At 40.1% G+C, this 22,410-nt stretch overlaps 1 protein-coding gene across 2 annotated transcripts; it reads right to left on the minus strand.

The window, feature by feature from the left end:
* Positions 1-1,124: 1,124 nt before the first annotated feature.
* Positions 1,125-4,785, minus strand: LOC133926682 (protein kinase G11A-like). Of its 2 annotated transcripts, none has more exons than XM_062372707.1 (3): positions 4,590-4,785; positions 2,683-3,715; positions 1,125-2,201 (listed from the first exon to the last, which is right to left on the minus strand). In XM_062372707.1, exons 2-3 carry the CDS (start codon positions 3,579-3,581, stop codon positions 1,328-1,330), a joined length of 1,773 nt encoding a protein of 590 aa, XP_062228691.1. In that variant the 5' UTR covers positions 3,582-3,715; positions 4,590-4,785; the 3' UTR covers positions 1,125-1,327. The 2 variants fall into 2 exon arrangements, with proteins under 2 accessions (XP_062228691.1, XP_062228692.1); XM_062372708.1 differs by lacking the exon at positions 4,590-4,785 and adding an exon at positions 3,871-4,545.
* Positions 4,786-22,410: the final 17,625 nt, after the last annotated feature.

Consider the following 22,410-nt stretch of genomic DNA (forward strand, 5'->3'; position numbering starts at 1 on the left):
TTCCTTTGGATCCTGAAGGCCGTTGAGGACAGTGAATAAATCAGCAAACAATTATCGGCATTCTTGGCGGTATTCCTCAAGTTGCTGACATAGATTAGCCCATGATGGCGTAGTATCGAAGACGAGTGGAGCATGAAGATCGGAGGAAATCGGAGTGTCGTGTGTACTGTTCATGGACGGAACAGTTTCGCGAGTATTGTTTACGCAAGGAATAGCTCTGCAGTTGTCGTTGTCGATGCAGTCCTTCGCGATCGTATCTGCATATGTAGATCTTGAGTTGACTGCAGGATCGATCTCTCCGACGAAATCCATAATGTCAAAGTGGGCTATGATACTAGATGTTATAGTGGTTGTTTATTGGATGGAGGAGAGGAGGGAGATGGCGACAATGGAGGTTGCCGGCTATAGTTTGGGCGCAAGGAGACGGCGGCGTGAGAGAGAGAAGGCGAGGGTCGGTCAAACGCCTCGCGCTTGGACGGCAAGAAGAAAGGTTTTCCGTTTAATTCTTGCTTATCTCTTTATCAATGATTTGCCTCTCTTGCCTCTCTTTATTATATAGAGAGGCTAACTTAGCACCTAAGTAATCTATTACAATTTGAAAAGTAATGGAAAACCCTAATCTATTTAATGGCTAAGAAATAGTGTGAGTCTGGCCACCACTATAGTACATGCGGAACTGTTCACGCCCATGAACAGCACCCACGAGTGGGCTTTTGGGCCGGTCGGTCCTATTGGGCCATGTCCCAGGATATTTATCAGCATAATTATTGATTGGCATCTGCTATTTAGTGATTAGGACAAATTAATAAGTTGTATTGAGATATGAATGCTTGCTTCTGCCATCATGTTAACTATATGAAGTCATCAGTACCAAGGTAAGGAAGTGCAAGTTGATATGCTAATATTAGTTTGTTGGGGGCATTACTTCAATAAAACAGTACTTAGCAAGATCTGTCACCGAGTGTGATTCAGATCCAGCACATTATAATGCACCGATAAAGTTTACGGCTAATAACTTGAAAACGAAATGCTACATGAGAAAGAAAAGTTGCTTTGAGAAATTACAATGATAAATATAAGGTGCATAATACTGAACTTAGATATGCATATCACGCGAAGTAAAGTTTTTGACTCGGTGAGAAATTTGAACTTGTTGAGGAACAGCAATTTGAACATCCAATTGTTCACTTTGAAAGAATAGAAACAGGTTGACAGAGACAAAAACCTACATACACTTCGTCTGCAAACAAAATATAGATGCAAAAAAAAAATAAAAAATCTTTATCCAACATTACCCAAAAAAAAAAGCAAAAATCTTCCTATTCCCCTAAAAGAAATCAAACTCTAAATAGTTATCAGAACCTTTCTGGGCAGCACTAGTAGAAGCAGCAGTCCCTGATGTCAACGCAGGCACCTTCGGGGGCCTCATAACCTCAACAGGCTTTGGAACTTCTGGAGGGCTCGCACAGCGTATCAGTGCCCAATTCACACCCTCAAAAAATGGGTGCTGTTTTATCTCTGTGGCACCACGCTTATAACCCAATCGTTGTTGGGGTTCCTTGACAAGAAGACCCCTAATTAAATCTCTGGCTGGAAAGCTTACAACTGGGTATTCAGGGAAACGCAACGGCTGACCAATGACATTGAAAAGTGTCACCCGGTTCCCTGAGCCTTTGAATGGTGTTTTTCCAAACAGAAGCTCATATAAGAATATACCAAAGGTCCACCAGTCAACAGCACTACCGTGACCCTCACCTTTGATAATCTCAGGGGCCAAGTACTCATGCGTGCCGACAAATGACATAGACCGTGCATCACTAGGTTCTGCTATCAGCTCGGGCCACGGTCTGACCTGGTTGACAACTTCAGGCTTTGGTTTTCGATCTTTCTTTGACTTAGAGAAGAGTCGTGGGCCAAAGCATGTTGTGGGGGCTGTGCATGATGGCTGCATCATGCAGGATGGCTCGACACAAGCTGGTTGAGCACAGTAAGCCTGGTTGTTCTTCTGAAGTGCTTCTGCATCAAACCCTGATGATCTGATTAGTGTTGGTCTCACTGCACAGCGTAGGGAGAGATCGAAGTCGGATAGCATGATGTGCCCATCCTCACGAACAAGGACATTTTCAGGCTTGAGATCGCGGTATATGATACCGAGCATGTGCAAGTACTCCATTGCAAGGAGAATTTCGGCTACATAGAATCTGCAATTCACAAGCAAATGTAATATCCTATAAGTAAAGCAGCTCAATAGTCGAACAAGAACAACACTGTCGGCTTAACTTAGCAGAAATAAATAAAGTTGCAAAATAGTCAAAATAAAAAAGTAACATTTTATGGAATGACATTAAGATTACTAGAGCGTTCACGTCACTGTATGCTGTATTTGTTTCGTTCTGTTTGATGCTTTTTTTTTTGTAACGTATACATATGCAAGATGTAGTAAATTAATTAATGAAAACATTTCCTGTCCTATGCATTTTAACATTGCAAATGCTACTTCCTTATTGGCAGTCCACTCGAGGTTATGCAGCTAATTGGCAGTCCACTCCATAAATGAACTCAAAACAAGTCATAGCATCTCCTTGATACCACATATTTAGAATAATTAACAACAAAATGATGAATCCAACATAAGAGAAGTCTATCATGTGCATGGGATAAAGTATAATAGATCAGACATACTTAACAGCTTGCTCTGGAAAATACTTGCCACGCTGCCTCTGGCGAAGAGTATGCAGGTCTCCCCCAGGGCAAAACTCCATAACCAGACATGAGAATTTATTAGTCTCAAAGTGTGTATACAATGTAGGAAGAAAAGGATGATCCAGGCACTGCAGGATGTCTTTCTCAGTCTTGGATCGAAGCAACTTCTTACGGCTTGCAAGCGATGCCTTATCCATAACCTTCATTGCAAAATAGCTCCTTGTTCCACTCAATTCTGAAAGATACACGCTACCAATGTCACCACAGCCTAGCTTCTTCAACAGCTTAAAATGGCTCAGCCCAAGGATCCCATCTCTAGTTCTGATCATCTGAATTGCCTCCCATCGTGAATCATTTGCCTTATGAGGCTTGGTGATGCTACTTATACTGCTACACGAGCTTTCATTACTGACATTACTGCTAGTGCTTGGCCTGTATCTGCTACAAATTCCCCTTTCTCCTGTCTCAGATCTTTCGATCAGACTGCCACTTCCATTTGCCTTTGCTATACCACACTCTTTGTTGAATGTCGAAGATGGTTTCAAGCTTCTTTCCGTATTCCCATGCTCCACAACTTTCTTTTCTTCATCTACAGGACACTCCGAAACCATTTTATTTTGAACAAGTTCCGTAGGAATCTTGTTAGAAGTAGCACGATCAACTGGCTTATTTTGCAGGTTATTTGATTTCTGTTCCTTTGGCTCCACTTCAGAACTTGGTTTGCTCAAGTTATCTGGTTCTGGCAACCTTCTTGCTTCCGATGCGCTGTGTTTATTCAGCCCGGTAATCTCCAAAGAGGAACCATTCTGGGAATGTAGCTTCAGAGCTTGAATGTCCGGGACTGCTGGAAGTATTTGAGGCAAAGTCTCAGTAGCCATTGTCTCTCACAAACGAAAATTATATTCCTGCCCAGGCAGCAGAAACTGAAAAGTCTTCTACAAGCACAGGTCAATCAAAGATTCAAGCTTGGCACTGCCCTGGACAACTGAAGTGCAGCCTTCCCTTTAAAAATCTGCATGTACGGCCAAAGATCAGAAAAATTCAGACATGCACGGATGCAGCCAAGAAGCGCAAAAAAAAAAAAAAACAGAAAATCATCAACTCAATGCGCAAGAAACAAAAACATCAACCAACAATCCGAAATAAATCAAGAAGACGAGAAATAACCTCCAACTCAGATCCATCAACCCTCCAACAGTGAGACTTCTCAGTTCTCACAACTGGACTGTACACCCACACATGCAGAGGTCGTCCCCCCCAACTGAAAAAGTTGGTTGATGTCTGGCTCCTATGGCCTTAATAGACCGCTGAGCCTGCCCAACCTCCCACTAACTGCAATCATGGAACACTACAGATCTAGCACTACCCACTTTGCAAATAAACAAGTGCTAGGGATCAGCAAAGATGGATTGTCCCATCAAAGGTGCCATCTTTTTCCACTCAAAAGGAGAGCACGGTGGCTCCCATCCTCCATCGTCCACACCAAAACGAGGCCCTTTTGGTTTCCTGCGGGCGCATTGCAACAGGAGAAACATGTAAGCAGCTCTGCAGATTCACGTAAGCAGCCCTTTGGCGCGGCAAGGGCTGCTATTGATCGATTCCGGTCACATCAAAACGCGAGCATTTGTTGGTGGAAAGGGTGAGGAACTAAAGCAACAAATCGAGAACGGCCAAAAGGTTAGGACGCCCTTTCTTCTTTCTGCAAAATGCAGGGGCGCGAAATATTGCAACTCATCGAACGGAAGAGGAAAGGAAGAAAGGCACAAACCCATCCAGGAAACGCAGATCTACGAAGCGATATCGCATTCCAAGAACAGCAAAGGGGAAAATGGATCAAAATGGGGGCAACTCGCCCTGAAAGAAATAGAAGAGAGGAGGGATCTCACCGGAATGGGTAGAAGCATTCAGAGATGAATCGCTCTGTGCCTCCAGGAATCAATCGATCCGGCGATACCGGTGGAGGCGGATCGAGTGATGGAGCATTTGACCAAGGAGTTCTCGTGGGCTGTTGCGCCACGTGATGCGTGCACTGCAGGATGCGGCGCGGCAGAAGTGTATGTGCAGGGTGGTGGTGACTGAGGAAAACGCGACGTGAGAAGTTGCTAAGTCCAACGGTTTTGTTTTAAGGTCTAAGAATCTCTTTATGATACGATTTTTATTTCTTTTAATACTCTAACGATTTTTAATTCTTAAGTTATCCTCTTCAGAATAGGATTCTCTCTACTTTCCCTTCACAATTCTTTCGAAGAAAAACTATTATAGAAAAAAGAAAATAAAATTAACGAGAACAGAGAAAAAAATCGAAAAAAGAACAAAATAAAAAAAATATGATTAGAGATAATCTAAAAACCTGCTTTCTCTCTCATCCCTTCACTCTTTCTCTCCCTCTGATCGTTGTGGATTCGTTCAGAGGTACTATACAATGATTCTGTTCCGTCCCCTGTTTTGGCGGACTCCAGCTGATCTCTTCCCAGATCTCGGTTACACCAAGAAATGACATGGCTGCCTTCAGTCTTTCTGTCAGCACCAAATCAAGTTGATCATCCTTCAAAAACAAATCGATTTGATCGAACAAACGGTCTGATCTTGTCGATTTTCTTGGTCGTCGGTAAGCAAGGTGGTGCACCGAAACCAAGGCAGCTCAGGTTAGAGTCCGTGCCTGGTTAAATTTGGTTGGGTATGGTCAGAACATTGCAGGCTACTTGCTAGATTTTTACTGTTTTCTACCCGAATCTTTTGAATCCTAATTTGGCCGTATGGACCAAGTACAGTACAGCCTACAGGTCCTCTGATTTAGCACTGATGTTTTATTTATGGTTCGGATCCTCTTGTCATTGACGGAGTTCAATGCTAGCAGTTCAAAATTTGGAATCTAGTCAAATCAAATTCACATGAGTTCAAAGTTCCGAACTTGCAGAGCTAAGAGACCCAAATCTCAAAGTGCTTATTGAAATTCATAAATGTTTCTTCTCCTATTCATTTAGGTTGAAGTTTTGGTTTCGTCAAGCAACTATGTAGGGTCCTTAATTTTTAATCTTCCTATTTTTAATTATTGATGATAACACAACCAAAGTAATAGTTGAAAATAAAATTAAACACAACTTACTTGATTGCATATACGATAAGAACAAGAATTAAATATGCCAAATAAATAACAAAATTAAAATAATGCATATGTTCATGCTTGGTGCGCTTACCTATTTCTTTCAATATTCATCCCTTATATGGTTATAATAAGTATAAGGCTGATGCTTAATCAATTAACCATTTCTTCTCTCCCCTTTAGTCCTAATCATGCAAGTACTCTTGATACCAATTGTGAGCATTTCTACACCATCACTTGCTTTGGTTCAAAAATCCTCCTCTTTTGGAATCAAACATTGAAAATCAAAAACATTAAAAGCACAAGGAAGAGCTTCATAAATCATGATTCTTTGAATGTAGAAGTCATATGAATCAAAATTCATGAAAGCTCGTAACATACATTAAACTTCCTCTAACTTTGTGCTTATATGTAGTGGAAGACAAAATATATGCATAATATCAAATTTTAAGTCAAATGAGGGATTTTAGGCTATATTATTGAAGGTAGCTAGATAAATGATACATGATTATAGGATAAATCATTAACCACTTGTAAAGAGAGAGACATAGTAGACCTTCAGGGATTCCAACATGAGACTAAACAAAGATAACCTTGTAAATATGTTAATCTCAAAATCACAAAATATAGGATAGAAATTTGCGCGTACAAGTAACTAAATTACTTGTGAGAGACATACACATCGTCATGAATGTGAATTGAGGAGTTCACTTTATATTTTGAACTCATGGCATATAAAATATATGAATCTAACCTACAACTAATAAAACATATATATTGATTATGAATGAAAATTAAAACATAGCAATCTATCATATGAGTGAGACACCTAGGCATTGCATGCAATTAAATAAATATCAATTGTAAAGATATATAACAATGATTAAAAATATGCTCATGCAATCCTAGACATGTAAAGGGACTAGATGAAACATATGCATGAATTTGAATCTAGTTACCCTATTTTAGCTTCATATGGAAGACTTTGGCATATGATAATCAAGATGAGCTTGATTCTTGACTCTTTCTTCATCTTTATCTTCATATTTTCTTGCTTGTTTGCAAGAGAAAGACTCTTTTGGTTTGATGAAGATCAGCTTTCATACAAGTAAAGCTAATGTGAAGTGAGCTTTCCAAGCACCTTTGTGAGAATTATCTCATTCAAATCTTTACAGTTGTGAAAGATGGTAATGATGGTATCATATTTGGGCCAAAGGACACTAGAAGCATCTTTCTCACCACATATTCATATTTCATTTGTGTCAAACCTATGCCATTAAGCTCATTGACAATCACATTTAACTGTGAGTTCATGTCATTAGCATTTTCATATGGAAGCATGATAAAAAAAACTCAATTAGACTTAACAACATGATTTTTTCTTCATGCACATCTTTTCAACCATCATGAATTTCAATAAGCGTGATCCAAATGCCATGTGCATTAGTGAAACTTTAAATACAATTAAAAACATCAATGCTAATAGATAAAAATAAAATACTTCTAGCAATACCATTCAATTACAATTCTTCTTTGCCAGTTTTTGTAGGATTGTTAGGCCTACGCAAAGGGTTTATGACGACATTTACCACTCTACAAACATCTAATCATTTTGCTTCTAGATAGCAAGACATGAAAATTTTCCAAAGATGAAAATTTGTGCCATTAAAGTGAGAAGTCCTACCAATATCCATCCTATCCCCGAACACCCTAACATCACTTTCTCACTAGTCGGTGAATCCTAAAATGTCCAAATGTGAACCGCAGGCTCTGATATCAATTGTAAGGACCTGTGATGTCCTAATAGGTGGGTTAATTAGGGATTATAAAATCTATTCGGCTCAATTTCAACAAGATAAATCTAAATCAATTTCTATATAAATGTGTTATAGGTTTATCTAGTGTGACTACTCTACCTCAAAAAAGTTTTGCATTCCAGGTTCCAATCCTAACAACTACACATGCAATTCTAGGAAACATAAATGCGGAATATGAAACGTTGCAATAAGTAAGTCCATAATATAAATGAGATAGAGAGCACAAACTCGGCACGACAACTTTTTCTCGTAGTATCGGTGAGTTGCCTCTCATCACTAGTCCATGTTGGATCCCCTGGCAAGGTTCAAGCTCTCCGATCGAATAACTCCACAGCTATTACCATTAGAGCTCTTGACACATCGGTAGGTCTCCTACTAGGTACACATGGATGATCACCACCATCTACACTAAGGTAGTCATTCGCCACTCCAGCATGGGTCACTCTGTCGAGATCAGACCAAGGAAACAATCCAATCTCAACTATGCATTGAGCCCAAGAATCAATCCTAACACATAGTGACTTCATCGAATTAAGTGAATGATATCCAACTTAATTGAATTAAATCATCTTACAAAAGAGACCTTCAATGGTCAAAGAAGCAAATAAACTGCAGCGGATCTAACGTAGTCTTTATTCCTCTCGATAACTCCATAGGTAATTGATAGAGAACCACCTTAAACTGCACCATTATCTAGAAACTCCACAAAATCTTCTCGAACTGAGTGTGGTTTGAGTATAGCAAGTGTGAGCACATGTTGTATTCTACAAGTTGTGAGGAAAATATGCAAATGATTGCTTAAATAAGGGTAAAGGTGACATAGCTTATTTGCATAAAAATAACATTTATTTGTAAACAACAATTTTGAAAGCAAGTAATCAACTAAGTGAACAACAGACAACCTCAATATTTCCACATCTTGACTTAACCAAATATATGACTAAATGATCGAGATACCGGCCTATTGGGGGGGGGGGGGGTGAATAGACGCTTTTTCAAAATATTAAAGCAACACAGAGGAAATAGGTTGTATGTTTCGACTGACACCGGAAGTTTCGATGTAGACTATTGAAACTTCTGATTTGCCTAATATTTGAATCTAGCTAAATCTACGAGCAAGTATGAGTTAAATTGGGAAATGCAAGATGCAGCAGGATATGATGCTACTCAATTTAACAAAGAACTTGTAAGCACAAAGTCTAACTCAAGATAAATGACTAAATGCTCGAAATCACATAAGAGGTGAGAAATAACCGAAAGTGGACACAAGATGGATTTGTTCACGAAGTTTGGATCCTTGAGGGGATCCTATGTCTCTGTTAAGGGGCTCGGTCACACTTGATCCGGGTCTCTTTCAATCCTTTTTCTCTCGAGGTTTCACAAGGCACTCCTCATCTTCATTTGGTATTTCTTTCCTTGCGGAGGTAAAATCCGGCTATCATAAACTTCTCACGACACACCACAAATGAATCGATGGCACATGAGAGACTCATAGCCGTCTAGGAGACCTCAATCTCCAAGAGTAACAAATGCACACGAAGAACTCTCGGAGATGAACCCTAGTGCTCAAAGATTTGCAAAGCTTTCACTAGCACTTGAATCCTCTCTCAAATCTCTCACCAAAGATTGAATCACTTAGAAGGGAGAGAGGAGAGGTGAGAAGTTTCTCTAAATGTGTTTCACAAGACAAAGGGAGCAGCAGTCGGCTTGGGAGAGGTGAGGGATATTTATAGAGTACCCCCCAAAAACTAGTCATTATGCACTTTTTCAGCCCACATCGGAACTTCAGATATCCCGATCGAAACTTCCGATTAGTGCAAAGTAACAGCATCGACCTACTCAATCCAAACCAAAATTGGAAGAAAACACACATCAAAACTTCCAATTAGCAACAAAACTTCATCTCGAGAGCCTGAGGTATTCAGAACACCGAACAGTCTGATCCAGATTGAAACTCCCGATCACAACATCGGAACTTCCGATTAGCAAAGAGAATTCTAACCTGAGAGCTTAAGGATTGAGACAACCCAGACATTCCGATATACATCGGAACTTCTGACAAAAATATCAGAACTTCTGATTAAATCGAAACTAGAAACTTGAGAGCCTTAAGAATCCAACACATCATAAATTCTGATTCAGACTGAAACTTCCGATGAAACCGATTGAAACTTTCGATCATTCCTGAAATTATTAAACCAAAGTGTCCGTGTTGTGAAAACTGTCTCTCGTTCTAAGGATAAACTTTGAGCACTAAGTTCATACCAAAGCCTTCAACATTGTATCCCTTTTAATAGTACGATATTCCTATACTCAAATTAAAATAAAACGCTATAACCATAGGAATATTCAAGTGCCGTCTTCTTTCTTCATTTTTGGGGACCGCCAACATCGTTTAGCTTTCATCATTGGAACTTTTACCTATTCGAATACTCATTGAATGTATTAGTCCTTTAATCGCTTGTCATCAATCATCAAAACCCACATAGAGAGGTTAGATGAACTTTCAATAACCACCTCAACCATGGCTCCCAGCACCATAGTTGACCCAAACCAAACACCTCAACAAAGGTTCCCACCACCAAGGTTGAACAAATCAACACCTCAACCACAGTCCCCACCACCATGATTGACCAAACTAGACTACTAAGTTATTACTAGTCTTGTGTGGCTTTCATCACTGCTCTTGACCGTGAGCACGGGTGATTAATTAGTTATATACTCTGCAGATATTGTACACTTTACCAACAAGTCATGATTTCTGTTTTGTCCGTACCGATAAAACACTTACACACTTCCAAAATGTGTGACAAGGAATCACTACAAAGCCTTTACAATGCTGCTCTCAACATGTGCATCCCCGCTAAGGTTTCACCACCATGTGAATTACACCTCAATAATGGAAGCCCCCTCTTGTGCCATACGGATCTAGGGAATTACATCATTCCGTTCCCTGTACCATCATCTAATCTACACCATGCTAAGAGTTAAGCTAATTAATCGGCTAGGACCATCTCATACCAAGATTGTGGTTGTACTGTAAAGCTTAGTCTGAACGCACCACGAACCAGTCCTTGAACAATTTGAGAAAGGCTACCACAAACCCTTTTGTGCAACTGGCCTGCACGTGTCTCCTCTAATCAATTGCTCAAACCCTAATTTTCATGTTGCTAACCAAACATTATTCCATCATTTTGATCATAGTTGCATGAGTCCATTAGCTGGTATAGTTAAACAATTATCATTATCACCATCTTGAAGAAATGCTAAGCATAACTACCCTTCCATAAACCAACCAAACCATGGCGACAAGGATGATATTATTAGCAATATTATCACCATCCTGAAAAACTAAGGTATAGCCTAACTTGAGATTCCCAGCAATATTATTAGAATGCAATTTTGAAAACAAAACATTTTAAATATGGGATCAATATGGTCAAGGAGACAACTTACCTTCCGATACTTAGTTGGGTCTTCAAAGTCTTGGTCTTGTAATCCTTTCTGCTCCTTGGGAACAATAGTGTTTACTTGAGAAAATAAGAGAAAAGACAATAAATAAACATCAAGAACAAAAAATAATCAAATAGCACACAACAAACAACTTAACTTGATATATAATGATTTTCAGGAAATTTTGGCGAAAGAGCCGATCAAATGGGAGCTACGGTGGACAATATAGGATTTTCAGAAGAGTAAAATAGGGCTAAAAAATTGAAGATAGGTGAAACTAGATAAAAAAAAATCTAGTATTTTCTAGAGCGATATAGGATTTTATACTATTTTCTAGGAATTTTCTAGATTTATTGGAATTATTTTACTAACAAAAAACATTAAAAAATTATTAAATATTTATTTACTAAAGAAAAACATTATCTAAACCATTAAAAAATTATTTTGCAAGTTAATGGAATTAATATAAATAATTTAATACAGAAAACTCTATTTATTGCATCATTATTGCCTATTATTTTGTTAGCAAGGTGATTTAATTAAAACAAAAAAGAAAATGTTGACTGGGTGTTGATTGTGCTTGGCAGGTCATATCAGAGACTGAGGTGGCATCCTACATGGCCATGATGTGGTTGCAGATGTGGCACTTTAACGTGGAAAGGTGACTAGGCGATGAATGGGTGACACATAGGCAGCTGGGGCTGACGTGGGCAACACTTGGTAGCTGAGGTGGTAGACTACTTGACACGCTAACTGGGATTGACATCATTAAATCTAGGAGCTTCATCTTGGATTGGGTAGCCAGGGTTTTAAGGAGTGAAGGGGTACGCCCTGATCTAATTTGAGACGCCCATGCGAGATCAGATGGCCAGGGTGGTTTGGGCTGATCTCTGGTTGACTCAGACAGCGATGGCAACTTAGATGAGACGGATGGTGGCTAGAGAGTGATCAGAATAGCTCTAGTGGCTTTGATTTGCTTCGACAAGCGGCAAAAAAGCGTTGTGGACAACGACAAACTCACTAGGGCTATAGATCAATGTCGAAGACATTCACAGAGGACTAGCCACGAGCGATGGTAGTAGAAGTCTTTAGAGCTTGGTTGATGAGGCTCTCTGATGCCGATCTTGAGACGAGGATGTGGGGAAAAGGCTCGGGATGTCTAGAGGAGGCTCAAGGCTTAGCTATTTATGGCCTGGAGAGGGTAAGAGGGCAGAACTGACTCAGCTAGGGTTTAAGAGGAGTTCGACGGCGGCACATTCTATCTCAAGTTCAATCTCGAGTTTGAATTGTGCCTGGCTAGAGATAAAATGGGCAAAAGATCACTCGGAGCACAAGGAATCGATTTGGCAACCTTCTAGAAGATCTTTAGCTTGGGTTGGTTTGGATTTGGGCATGAGATTTTGTTGCCGGCATCATTTCAGATGACGCACAGAGGAGTTTGACTAGAGGTGGATGATGACGCACTGTGTGCGGGCCTGAGCTGATAGCGGCACAGAGGGAGAGGATGAGTGAGGTGATGTCGCACAAAGAGATGGGCCACAAGCATGGTCTTAGCATAGGTAGAAGAGAGGAGGAGGGGGAGGAAAGAGAGGTTGGCTGGGGTACGCTCTTTCAGCCCACATGGGAAAGAGGAGAGGGGATCAGGACGGGAGAGGGAAAACAGAGAAAGAAAAAGACAAAAGGATAGTGGGCTGAGGGAGGGATTCCGGCACGAGAGGGGTTTTATTGATTTTCTTCTTATTCTTTCTCTGTTTCTTTTCTTTTACCTTTCCTAAATGTTTCCTCGTATTACATTATTAACTGTCCACTCAAGAACTAGCAAACAATACAAAGCAACCACTAGCAACAATTAGCAAAATATTGGAAATTTTTTAAAGTTGACAAATTTATTTTATTTAAATTTTTCTTTATACTAATTAATCCTAGGATTTCTGGAATTTGACCTGTTACACACTCCTCCAACTCACAACACTTGTAGCCACTCTATAAACTAGATTGGAGGGTCTCAAAAGACTCACCACCTTTAAGCCATCTAGGTGTAGGCATACACTAAGAGTAACAAGTGTGGATCTCTCACTTGATCCAACTCTAGGCTAATCAGCTTGCTAAATGCACACTAGGTCTAAACTAGCACTAATCAAGTCCTTAATCTTATACTAATTGTCAATCTTCACCTTTAATTCCACGGTGACCCAATCTCTCTCCAATATGTGTGTATGCCTTGTCGTAGGAGTGAGCAACTTCAAATGGCTGGCCAAGGGGTTATTTATAGCCTCACCCCAAACAACTAGCCATATGAAAGAATTTGTCTAGAATTCCTAGACATCATATTGTATAGTGACAAACATCGTATTATATGATGATCCCTTTCCAATAGTAAGAAATTCAACCGTTAGAGCCATTTTTGTTCTCACTGTATTATACAATGAACACTGCAATATTGTACGGTGATCTCCATCATACTGTATAGTAACTAATCTTCTGAGGCACCAGTTATCATGGTCTCTGTATGATGTCCAACAATATTGTACAGTGACTCTAGAAAACCCTGTTTCTCTTATGTCACCCTTTACTGTATTGTGTGTGACCCCATTGCATTGTAAGGTGACCTATTTTCCAAAGGAACTTGTCCAATTCAATCCAACTCAAGTCCTAATGTTTGTGGCTTTTCTTCCTTGATGTCTTGGGTCTTTCTCTAGTCTATTAGAGCTAGTCAAACCTAGTATGCATCACCTATTAGGTAATTAACCTAAAGACTATAGATCAAGCTACTAAGGGTATGTTTGGTTGCTTTGCCCAGCCTTGTCTAGCAAGGTTAGAGGACAATCAAGCATGTTTGATTCTTTTGCTTGGTTTGAATTTAGGTAAAGTTGGAAGGATTTCCTTACTTTTGAGAGAGCTAAATTAGCTCCCCTCTTCTAGCAAGGTTTGCCTTGCCTAACCTTGCCAAGCAAGGCTAGTGGGCAAGTGTGAGCAAAGAAACCAAACATACCCTAAATCGAAACCCATTTTTATAGTACACCCAAAGAAAACAATTCTATCTATAAAAGTGATGCTCTAAACACCATGATCACTTGTGTAAATAATATGTCTTTATATCTTCATGAATCTCTTATTTGACCTTGATGTTCATTCCTTTGAGGTGTTTGGAACCCCAAATTCATCGTATAACATCCATAAGACTAAATCTTATATACTAGCAAACAATGTTAGTCTCATTGACTATGTTGATATTAATCACCAAAATCACATTGACCAAATGCTAGGATCCTTACTCTTTGAAACTCACAACGGTCACTATGCATGATGCCAAGTGTCCTAGTGACATTTAGGCTTGTCCATCTATAGCGACCGATGAGAACCGCACCATTATGTCTGGTGCATTAAACAGACCTGATAAATTTATTGGAGTTATGCCGATGTGCCATGTTGGTTAGGCGTATGGTCTTGGATGGCATATGTGGTCTCCTATATTCATGAAAATTTACATTCGGCCATAGTGATTCGACAATTGTTGTACGTGATACAAGTCCATGTCACTCGTATCTACAATAGTTGTCTTATAATGTTATAAACAATATATAATTGTCTATACAATGGTATAGATAATAATATATAAGCCGTCTTATAGACCATCTATATAATAATAGACAAAATTTTGTGGTCCTCTTTTTTTCTCTCCTCCATATCATCCAAAATCATAGGTGGCACCTTTTATGGATAGCTGATGTAAGACCATTGCGACCTAAAGAAACAAGTTGTACATAGGATAATAGTAGTTCTTTTAGTCACTCGATGAGTCTGTGTACTATAAGAAAAGCATCGAACATTAGTTTTCAGTAACGGATAATACATCTTCCTACATACTGATCCAATCCTCAAGTTGTATTGTGCAGAGCGATCATGCACAATTGCACATGTCATGTTCAGGTGTTTCTGCTATGTGGTTTAAAACTACCCCTATAGGGACAACTTTAGAACTCTCCCTTTAGAGACCACTGTGAAGGTTGATCGTGGTGTAATACCCCAGCTTTTAGCTATTACTAACAATGAACTGGATGTTCACATAGTGTTGTGAATGCGTTGGATGTGCCATTATGTTGTCAATAGCTTATTTATAGTTGCTTTTTTTTTTCACGCTAAACAGTAGTCATGAGCTTAATGCATCTCTTTCATTTAAAACCTACCCTATCTAACCTCTCACCTCATGATCATCACACTACTACAGAAATGATTTAGTGGGCGTCCGTGTATAGTCAGTTCTCTAGAGCCATCTATGAAAATATTACCACAGACGGTTCCAAAGTAGACCCGTCTGAGAAAATAACAAGGAGTAGCCCTAAGATGATGGGACACTTTAGTATAGATGGCTCCAAATGGGAACCGCATGTTCTGTTAATATAGACGACTAATATATAGAGTTGTTTGCACTAAAATCAATAGTACAGATGGCTCCAAATAGGAATGCATATATACATATATTCGTCAGTATGATCAATGCATATGATCACATACATGTCATACATCTCAGTTCATTCTTTCATAATAGAAATCATTACATACTTCATTTATAGGATCAATTACATCACTGCATATATGCATACATTCATCAGTACAAGGACAGATGTTTCTTAAAGGAATATCTACTTCTCCGTAGAGAGCATTTTTTTTAGCACACTAAGCATGGCAAAACCCTGAAACCCAACTATTTCCTAAAATTCCCTAAGAGTATTTTATTGTGACTATTAATTAGCTCACAGCTAAATATACATAGCATTTTAGGAAATATTCCAAAATCTAAATTCAAGTCCTTTTACTTTTCCAAGCCTTGCAACTTTGCAAAAAGCCCCTCAAGTTCTAGAAACACAGCAAACCGACCAAGCCAAGGACCTCCATGCAATTATTGATTAATTGCCAAGGGTTCACAATAAAATATATCACATTTTCAATACAAGGAAAATTAGATCAGATTTTCCATTCCATAAATATCCTCCAAGTTCACCAATAATCATAAGAATGCCACCAGCCAAAATAACCAAAATATCCTCATGTGCCACCTAGTAACCTCAGTGTCAACATGCCAACTCAAATGACCATGCACCATGATACCTAGAATATTTAGGTGTTAGAAAGCTTAAACCCTAAGCCATGCAACAATTAGGAAATTCATTTTATAACAATAGGAAATCATGTGTATTTCCATCTATAAATAGGAGATGATGACCACCATAGCAAGCCATTTGGTGCAATGCAAGCCAAGGAAGGTTGAAGAAAGAATAGTCAAGAGCATCAAACATCATCATTTAGTGTGAGACCCTTTTGCTGGGATCTCCTATACCTCCTGTATCAGTTCATAGATCAAATAGTTGATACACATAGTAGAACAATTGTGGCATCACAATCATATATCGTATATATAAGTATTATGGTTACAACAATACCAAAGGTCTTAAACCATAGAGTAATACAAGTCTAACCAACAAGCCAGCAAAAGCACAGCGGAACAACAACCCAAAGCCATAAGCAGCTAGGTGCGAACACGACAACTAATCTACTCCTCATTCACGCCTTCATCTCCAATGAAGTTGGCATCTGCTTCCTCATCTGAATGATAGAAATAATGAGTACGGAAGGGCTCAACAAGTCATATACTATTGCAAGGGTTTAATAGATGCATAAAGGATGGCTCAAGGACAAGGCTTTACAGTTTAGTTTTAAGCATAAAACAGTTTTCATGCAGATATCCAGTTATATTCTCTCTTATTTACTTTTAAACAGTGTAAACAAAGTAACAAGGTATATCGGAGGGGGGGTTCAGTCCTGGGAGGGTCTACACTTTGCTCTGCAGTCCTTATCACCATACCTGGTGTACCTTTAGTACCACACAGCTCTTGGCAGATTGAGCCCGCAACCTCATCATACGGACACCTAATCCACACACTCACTCATCAAAGATACACACACCCGAGTCTAACCAATGAGGTCATTACTTTGCATGTCCATAACTATGGATATGGCTATTAAAACAGTTTTACACTCTGCAGAGGTTGTACACTGTACCCACGAGATAGCTCAGCCTTCAACCGTTGCAAGTGGAGGAGTGAATCATACCGAGATGCTTCAATCACCTTTCTTTGTTGGACACTACTTCGAGATATCCCAAGTGCTCTAGGTCTCATATAGAGTGCACTCCCCACTGACCATTGTAGCGTGGCTGGGTCAAAAACACACATGTAGATCACCGGATAGATGCTTGGGTTCTCGTTGCTCCCCTTGTCCTCCTAGTAAAATGTCCAGTTTGGTCGGGAGATAGAAAGGTCAAGTCCTACCCATATAGGCGCATGGTTGCACTGGGATGGTTTAGCATGATGGCGCAATAATTCAGTACTTATACGGCTGGGGCAGACATCTTCAACTAGCAATAAATATCACGAAGGTAACTCAAGCCCCCAAGAATATCCTCACCGGAGGACTACTCTACTTGCCCCTGCTAAAATGGTTTTCACCCATTTTACACACCACCTGCCATATCTCATATGACATCAAGGATTCCATAATCATCAAAGATTCATGGCATATGAGTTGAATTAATTAATCAGTGAACCAACATCTCCAAAGAGATGTATTCCATTCTAAGCATGCTATATAATAAGAAGTCATCCGATATTAATATAGATAATGACAAGTAAATTCTATGGTGATATGTATTCTGGATAATGTCATTTAAGACATGTCAATTGTTTGATAGGATTTAACAACTGCAAGTTGTTGAAAAAAATCACAATACATAGCACATGCAATCATAAGTCAAGTTTTAAGTTGATCAATTAGATTATTGAAAACATGGATTCAAAATGATCAAGGAGATAAGACTTGCCTTCTTCGAAGTATTCTTCTAAGCCTTTGTTGAAGTTGGGGTTCTCTGGTTCCACAGCGAATCCCTTTAGTTCTACAAACATGATTTCGATGAACGATGGCCTATAATAGAGATGAAACAAATAACACCAAATGGAATACCTAATGAGCCCTAAATGATATCACACTGAGATAGAAAGATAGATCTCGAATTTAGATGAATTTAGATGAAAGAATCAACGAAATCGGGGGCAGAACGGAGAAATTATGACCCCCAGAGATTTAATAAAAAATGAAATCAAAAAAATTATAAAATGGCAATATTCTTATGTGGGCCCCACTGTACCGTTCATTAGGCTAGAATCCCCTTTTAAGTGAACACCGCTCTTATTGAATACTTTGGTTCAATCACTAATCAAGCTTTGGAATAGATTAGGGATTTCAGACTCACAGTTTCCTTGTTCCAGGCAATTTCTAATCCTTGCTCATGTTGAGAAGCAATTTTCAAAGCGAGGCTTTGAACTTACTTTATGATGGTCACTTGCATGATCAGAGTACTCTAGCAAATCAAGTTAGAGAATTATGTTAATCATGAGTAATGACTATGAAACAAGATTGTGAACATGAAGAGTGCTAGTGAGGCGATGTTTGTTATGTACGTCTTTGAATGCCTCACTAGTATCTCCTTACTTGCTTGGTTGGTTAAGCTAAGAACCCCCTATGATAAATATCCAGTGACACAACAAGCGCATTAACCATAGACTTTATTGAGTCGGGCTTAGCCAAGTAGTCATTCTATTGGTGTGTCTCCAGAAGGTGTACTGTAACGGCTGGGTGACCATAAGCATCTATGGTATTTGACTACATATTCATATATAGCCACTAGTTTATGTGGATCTAACACATTGGTTGATGAGAGTCATTGAACGGGCTCTATCTACACCTGCAAAATTACCTGTTCAATTCCGAAGACATTGGCAATATTGTAAGAAAGGTCATGTTGGCTTTGACCATGTCATGCACATCTTGGTGTGTGAGACATAGTGTCAAGCCTGACATTTTGTGGACACAATAGTGCACCTCTCATCAGAGTCTTGAATGAGATTTCACTCCCATCTTCGAGGTTATGAAGCAATGCTCGTGGTAGTAAAGGGAACTACCACTAGGTTGTATCCTGCAATGTTCATTCCAGTAGAATAAATTATTAAAACTTGATTGTTTTACAATCACACTCTTTGAAAACCATGCATGAAGGTTATGAGAATACAATGATAACACTATGAACTCCTCTTGACTCGTGTGATTGCTGATTGCTATTATGAGTACCTTCAGGCTTATACTCGTAAACCTATTAATCATAGAGCCATAGATGGTCATGAGGTAGTGTAACACCCTAATTTTCAACCTTTTGGAAATAGTAATAAATATTCTTTTCCTTAAGAATAGGGTGTTGGTCTTTGTCTCAAAATCCTAGGAGGAAGAAATTATTTTCTAAAAGCAAGAAATTAACCTAGGTTATATTATAGATTGATTGCATTCATGCTGGAATAGCTGCATTAGGGTTTTTATTGTGCGAAAAATAAGTTTTGAAAACCCCGAGGTGTGCCGTTCGAGTTTTTGGAAAAATTTGTAAATTTTTTTTCGTAAAAAGAAAAGTTCCTTTTCTTTTCCTTTTCTTCCTTTTCTTCTTTTTCTCCCGGGCGGTTTTTCCCTTCTCCCTTTTTGGGCTGAGCCCGAACTGCCCCTTCCTCCTTCTCGGGCCGAGCTCCAGCCCACTCCTCCCATCTCCACTCCACTTTCCCACCTGGGCCAGCCGAAGGCCACGGCAGAGCAGCGCTGCTATGTCCTCTGTTGGCGCCTGGCTGGTTTTCGCCTCCGCCCGCACGCTAGCGCCCCCCGGTCTCCTTCTTCCTCCCGTAGCCACCCTGGTCGCTGCCAAGCCAGACTCGAGTTTGAGCATCGTGCGCATTGCGCCTCTCTCCTTGAGTCCGAATCCTAACCACCTCTGTTCTATCCAATCGCGTGCCCCGCCTATATAAACAATCGAGGCCCCCCTATTTCCCATCTATTCTCGGCCACCGCAAGCCACCGCCGCCCGCCACTATTGTCGGCTGACCCAAGCTCCATCGTTGGCCGTATCATCGCCGCTTGCCATAGCCGAGCCGCCCATTAGCTTTGTCGTCGCCAGCCGCACACGCCGATGCCGTCGCCATCGCATTTTGGCCACTGGAACTCCCTCCCCGTCGCTCACCCGAGGTCGGCGCCGTCTACCTCGCCATCGACCGCCTTTCAGAGCCTCGCCACCCGAGGTATGTGCTAAAACAGACTCCCCTTGTCCCTTTCTTCCTCCATCGCCGCTCGTCGTCGACCCCCATGCCCGGCGACGAGGTCCGCCACCTCTCCGGCGAAAGTGCTGCCATGCCTGAGCCTTCCGCCGTCGCCTTTCCTCTCGGGAGCCGATCGGTTAAGCATTCCCTCGCCCATGACCGTTAGATCTATTTTGGATGGCCACGATTAGAAGCCTCACATACCCTTTCAACATTCAATCACATGATGCCACGTGGCCACTTAATCCTAGGCAGCAAGGCAAGCCACGTCATCGCCTGCATAAGCCGGCCACCTTAGCGAATTAGCCCGCGTGGCAATGCCATGTCAGCACGCCTTTATCCGGTCATTATTTCTATTTGTTTTAATTCGGGAATAATGGTAATTTTGCAAATAAGCCCCTGGACTTTCCTGTATTTAAATAAAATCCCCTGTCTTTATACAGTTTAGCCACTAAACTTTCTCATAATTATAAATAGGTCCCACAATTTTTGCAAAAAGGCCCCTAACCTCTCTATTTTTATTCAAACTAAGTCCTTTTATTTTTCAGATTTAACCCTAATCTTGTTTATAGCATAAATTTCACATTTTAGCTCCGATTTAGATGGTTTTCGCACTCTTGTATTCGTAGTGACGCGTAATATCTTTTAGTACCCTTTTCATAGATAATAACTATAGTTTGGTGCAATATTCTTAGACAATTTTGTTGTGTGTTTTTCCGATGTGTTTCGAGAGCAGACGAGGAGCAGTTTGAGAATCTACAGGACCAAGTATTTGAAGAGTCTGAGCAGCAAGTTGGGAGAGGCAAGTGTCCTTGAACATTTTGATTCCAGTTTTGTTTAAAATGCGTTCTTTACTTCAAACATGCATGCTGTTAATTCTGAATCCTATGTACTTATAGTATCATGTTTCATATAATTCCTTGTCGCCTAGTTGTTAGCATTGGATATGATGGGTTGTGCTTAGCTTTGCACAAGGGGATGGAAGGGTTAATGGTTAAACATGACTAATGAATTAATGCAACTATGAGTTTGGAATATTAATGATGGTATAGCAAGATGGAACCTTAGGCCTTGAGCAAAGTAGTGTTATTGATGATGAAGTTATGTTGTTGATTTAGTGTTTGCTCAAGTAACCTAAGTAAGGACCGGTTTGTGGAGCGACAACCTAAGAAATATCGTACCAACCACGAGACCTGGTATGGGATAGGCCTAGCCTATTAATTAGTGGATTCCATTGTGCGTGCCAAACGGAAGAGTGGATGTGTGGGGACGGTAAAGGCCAGAACCATTTGGTTAGTGGTATGAGAAGTGTAGTGGAAGGGAAGGGTGAAAACTTTTCGGAGCTACAAGGCACAAAAGGGGGCTTCTGGGTGGTGTGAATGCCACTTTGACGGCGGTGAAATGTAGCGAGCATGCACATACTGGATGAAACTTTGTAATGGCTTTGTAGTGACTTTTCGAGCGACACACCACTGGCGTGTGTTAAGTGTTTCTCGAACACGGCAACAAGAAAGATCACTACTCGTGGGATAAGCTGAACAACCTCTGCAGAGTGTAAAATCTGATATATCAGCCGTGCTCACAGATATGAGAGACTTGGATCCTCACGTGTTTAGTTGGATGGGTTTGGGTTGGTTTGGTTAGTTTGGGAGCCTAACATGGGATTCAGGTGGTTGGGAAACATGTGGAAATGTTTCTAGGAGTTGGAGGTCTACTGATGATTTACCTAGTCAAGTAGGATGCTTTTATAATACTTCGTTAGTATAGTTGGCTTTCATGCAAATTTAAACTGTTACAGCTTGTTCTTTTGTTTAAGCTCGCATGGCATTTTATCTTTCCACACTTGCGGAGTACAAGTTGTACTCATACTTGCTATTTTTATCCAAATGTCCTCCAAGCGCTGCTTAGACATTGAAGGATATCCAGATTTCTTCATTGATGAAGATGAAGACTGCTAGGCCTGCGTTTTCCCCTGGTCAATTGCCTGAGGAAGTTGGAGCTTCGTGGCATTTAGTCTGTGTGCTTTTGTTTAAGACTTTGAGGTCTTTCTTTACCTATTCAAGTTAAACGTTGTAATAATGACACTAAGTGTGATACACTGATGATGTCGTTGCATGTATGAAACTTGATCCTAGCATACATGTTGTTTACA

The sequence above is a fragment of the Phragmites australis genome, chromosome 8 (assembly GCF_958298935.1).
Source record: "Phragmites australis chromosome 8, lpPhrAust1.1, whole genome shotgun sequence".
NCBI lineage: Eukaryota > Viridiplantae > Streptophyta > Magnoliopsida > Poales > Poaceae > Phragmites > Phragmites australis.